General features: G+C 37.0%; 1 protein-coding gene across 1 annotated transcript; it reads right to left on the reverse strand.

Annotated features, from left to right (window-relative positions):
- Window positions 1-1,675: 1,675 nt before the first annotated feature.
- LOC123949725 (olfactory receptor 5AN1-like) lies at window positions 1,676-2,614 on the reverse strand. The gene has a single exon (XM_046017306.1). The coding sequence runs from the start codon at window positions 2,612-2,614 to the stop codon at window positions 1,676-1,678; it is 939 nt and encodes a 312-aa protein (XP_045873262.1).
- Window positions 2,615-4,928: the final 2,314 nt, after the last annotated feature.

A 4,928-nucleotide genomic window follows, 5' to 3' on the forward strand; every position in this document is an offset into this window, starting at 1 on the left:
AATCTGACAATCTAATGCATAGCTTAATGACCATAACCAATAACACATTGGTTATTGTTACATTCCTCACAGAGGTTCTTCTCCTACTGAAGCCCTCATGGTTTCTTAGAAAGATGTCTCATACATTATTACACATTTTGAAAGAACAATGCTTCAAAGAACATACCTATGCCTGCATGGGGGTGGGGGAGGAGGGCACACATCCTTTATTCATACTGCACTACTTCTTTGGCATGGATGAGCCTTCACATTCTCTCCCAGAGGTTCAATGATTTTCCTTCTCTCAATCCTGCCCATCTACAGACTTGTGAAAAATTTGGCAAGGCTTCTAATAGCTCTTCAGTTATAGTCCTTAATTAAAAGGAAGAATTACATGACTTATTAGAACAGAGACCCTACCCCAAAAAACATGTTTAAAACCCAATGAATCTCTACGGGTAATATGTAATTGTAATGACATCTGTTTTATATCAGTTGGTTCAAGTCTGAGCATCCTGTATATCAGTGGTCAGTGTTCATACACTTCTTGTTCCACATTTCAAACAGATCACAAGGACCAAAAGTATTATGTTCTGCTTCAGATAGAGAAAACTGGCCAAAGTTAAAAACCCTGCTTATCACACTATACCCACACAGGCTCTTGAGGCTTTCTAGAAAATATCAGTGTTAGAGTAAGTCTAACCATCTACTCCATAAATTAGATCACCCCAAACAAAACCATAGATTTCTATGACATAAAATGTTGAACACAGACAATAAAAAAGTATACCAACTCTCCATATTTCTTCTTAGTCTACAATATTTAATATTGAGTAACTCTTTTTTTATTTTTTAATTTATTTCTTGAGATACAAAGAAAGCACAGAGGGGGAGTGAGACTAACTCCCTACTGAGTGGAGAGCCCAAAGTGGAGCTTGATCCCAGAGCTGAGATCATGACATGAGGCAGACGCTTAACCACCTGAGCTACCAAGGCACCCCTCAGTAACGATTATTACAATGAGTTTTCACACAGGTTTCCTCACACCAACATGAACAGATGCTTGAAATATTAGAAATTGTTTCATAGTATGAAACACTGGCTATGTCAGACAGGGTAAATTTTGCTGACTTAATGAAAGAGAAAGGTTTGAATTCCACAATATCAGAAAAACCTATTGGCTGTGATATGGAAGTTGAACATCATCTTCAATCAGAACTCCCCACTGAACACTAGAAGGAAGAAACAAAGTCAGTAGACTCATGAAGTAAATGGTACTGAAGGACACATCCTTCAATCCATTCCTCTTTATGATTCCAATGACCTCTCGTTTCCTTAGATTACAGCTGGTAAAGACTGGGGTGTGGGCAGAAACCCCTGATGCGGGGCTCAATCCGAACACCCTGGGATTATAACCTGAGCAGAAGACAGATGCTTAACTGACTGAGACACCCAGGTAACCCACTTGCAGAATATTAATAAATGATGAGGCCACTCCTCATGCAGGTTGAAAGTATGAACCTCTAGAACTTAAAGGTATTGTGCTTGTGAGGAATCAAGTCAGCTGTCATTCCATTGGGCATATTATCTGTGTCAAATTAACATTTCTTTACCCAAAGGCAATATGAACTAGAGTACATTACTGTGCATATTACTGGGGATTAAGTTTTCTGAGAGGACAAATCTGGACAGGGCCTCAGCAGGACCATCTCTTCTTTTGTAACCTCTTCAAGGCATCTTTGATTTCCTTGTTCCTCAGACTGTAAATCAAGGGATTCAACATCGGAATAACCACAGTGTAGAATACTGATGCAAATCTGTCAAAACTGGAGGACCCACCAGAGCTGGAACTCAAGTAGACAGAGATACTTGAGGTATAGAAGAGGGAAACTGCAGTCAAATGAGAAGCACAGGTGTTGAAAGCCTTGGACCTGCCTTTAGCTGAAGTGATCTTCATGATGGACATGACAATATAGCCATAAGATAACATGATAATGAGGGCATTTATTATCCCAAAGATCATTGATAATATAGCAATCAACAATTGCACAAAGAAAGTATCAGTACAGGATAGGATTATCAGTTGGGGCATGTCACAGAAGAAGTGCTTGATGACATTAGGCCCACAAAAGTGGAGCTGAAATATGGTACACAACTGGGATATAGAAGCAGAGAGTCCAGCCAAATAGGATCCCAGCACCATCCGAATACAGAGGGTGGGTGACATGATGGATGAATAGAGAAGTGGATTGCAAATGGCACTATATCGGTCATAAGCCATGGCTGTCATGAGACAAGACTCACTCAGTCCCATGGTTGAAAAGACAAAGTACTGAACAGCACAACCCACAAAGGTGATAGTCTGCTGCTCTTGGAAAAAGTTGGAGAGCATCTTGGGAGCTATAGAGGTCACATAGCAGATATCGATGAATGACAGATTACTGAGGAAGAAGTACATGGGTGTGTGGAGGTGAGAGTCCATCCTTATTAAGATGATGAGGCACAGGTTCCAAGTCAGAGTCAAAATATAGATCAGCAGGAATACAACAAAGAGCACTGCTAGGATTCTGGGAAAATCAGAGAATCCCAAAAGGATGAAATAGGTGATCCGTGTAAAATTTCCTCCCCCAATCATTGGCTTGCTGCTTCTAAAATCAGGAAAGAGAGAAGAGAATGCACTGCTGATTCAGGTGAGATGACAGTATTATAATTCCCATATGTGCTGTTTTTTCCCTCCACAAAGTGCTGGAAAAGAATCAATGTCTCAATGTCCTAATGAAAAGACCCAGCTCTTCATCTCAAATTATTAAGAAGAGTGATTTTAAAAGTGCTTCAAAATAATGATGTATTATATGTTGCCTAATAGAATTGAAATTAAAAATGAAAAAAGTGCTTTAGGTTCTCAAATATTTCATAAAGTCTCATGAAAATTAAAGAGATATGTTTGAATTTGAGAACTAAAATAATATAATCAAAGTGATTATTAGAGAGATCATTCATTAAAAGTTTTTTAAAACCTCTGATAACTCATTATAATCACTGCTTTACAAGACCATAAGTAGAATCACTCTAGATTAAAACTGAGATACCCTTCAGTCCACATGGCCATCTAGATAATGTTTTGAAATTTCCTCTTTTATCCTTATGAAAAGTTATTTATCCTCTTTGTAATAATTTCACAAACTTTTATATGAATGCAGTTAATATGTCATCTTCTAACTGACCTGGAAAACTATATCATAACTTATCACTCTGATAATATTTTCTTGAGGCACAGTATATGTGCCCAATAAAGTTATGGAACTAGTCTTCTTAGGGAAGACTTTGTACTACATATACCAAAGGGAAGGCAGTACAGCTCACTATTGACCCTAACATTTTTTCAATTTTAGGGTACTTTACTACTGAAGAAACAGCATGAGAAAAAATTGAGAACATTAAAGGTTCAGACTTAGGAGTTTTGTCTGATACTCTCTCGCTTTATGAGCTTCTCCCAGTAGCTTGAAGGTTGGAGGGTATGAACTGCATGGAGCACTGGGTGTTGTACATAAACAATGAATTTGGAACACTGCATCAAAAACTAATGATGTAATTTATGGTGACTAACATAACACAATAAAAAAAGGAAAGAAAATTACATGCACATTCACATAATAAAGAACAAGAAAAGTAAAAAAAAAAAAAAGAAATTGAAAAGTAGTATAAACCCTGATCATTTACTCTTTTTTTAATTTAGTTTTATTTTTTTCAGTGTTCCAGGATTCATTGTTGATAATTCACTACTCTTACGAAAATAGATATGTGTAAAAAGAACTTACAGACATTTTAGAAAAATTTAAAGATCAGTAAGAATTTGAACATAATAAAATTAGCATTTTAACTTGATGAAGGATAAATTCTTCATATGCATTTATATAACCTTGGTATGTGGGAAAAATGTCGGATATCTAACACCAAAAACAGAAACTATAAGAGAAAAATATAACAATTTAAAACTTGGTTATGTGGTAAAAACGCACCTAAGTAAAATACCTTTGAAATACAATTGATAAGGGAAAAATAGTCACAAGGCATAAAAAAGACAATGTAGTAATGCCTTTAATATAAGAGGCATAAATCAGGGAATGGGGCACTCATAGTTACTACTGATGAGGGTACAAAATGATTTTACCATCCCAAAGGAAATTTTTTTGCTTTATAAAATATCTCTGTCTCTTAGTATCTATCTCTTTCTCTTTCTCACACACACACATACAAACACAGGAAACAATTAAAAAATGCCTGAAGTAATGAATGGTATGATTCTGGTTTCCTTCTTTAAACCTCTCCGTGTGTGATCAATTTTCAAAAACCCCCGTATTTATAGGAACAAAAGCTATTAAGATATATAAATCCTTAAAAGCACAGAGTAAGACAGTAAGGGAGAGGGGAAGGGGAAATGAAGGGAAGAGAGAATCACAGAGAAAACAGACTTTCAGAATTTCCAGGATTTTACCTACTGGCTGTGTCACCCTTAGCAAGTTATTTACCCCCCTGTGCCTCAGTTGCCTTATCTATAAACAGCGCTAAGAGTACTTACCACCACAGAGGGTTGCTGCAAGGACTGATTGACATAAAGAGCTTAAAACAGCAAGGGCTCAATAAATGTTGGCAACTATCATCCCCATTATCATTCCTCTCTGTGAAGGAAAAATAAAGCAAACTAACACTGAAATATCAAGGAGCGCTTCACATAAATTATTTTCTAAATTAGATGGTCTCTAAGCCGAGACTCAAGAATATCATTAGTCAATGACTGTATTTATTTCTGTCTGGTGTTACTCTGTTATCTCCCAGTGAGCTGGAGTGTAAACTGCTGATGCCACTTTTCATGGGCTACCACCACCAGGCACTCTGAGCTCCATACAGCACACGGTCTAGTGGACATGTTTCACTATTACTGATAAGCA

This window comes from Meles meles, chromosome 8 (genome assembly GCF_922984935.1).
Source record: "Meles meles chromosome 8, mMelMel3.1 paternal haplotype, whole genome shotgun sequence".
In the NCBI taxonomy this organism is placed as follows: Eukaryota; Metazoa; Chordata; class Mammalia; order Carnivora; family Mustelidae; genus Meles; species Meles meles.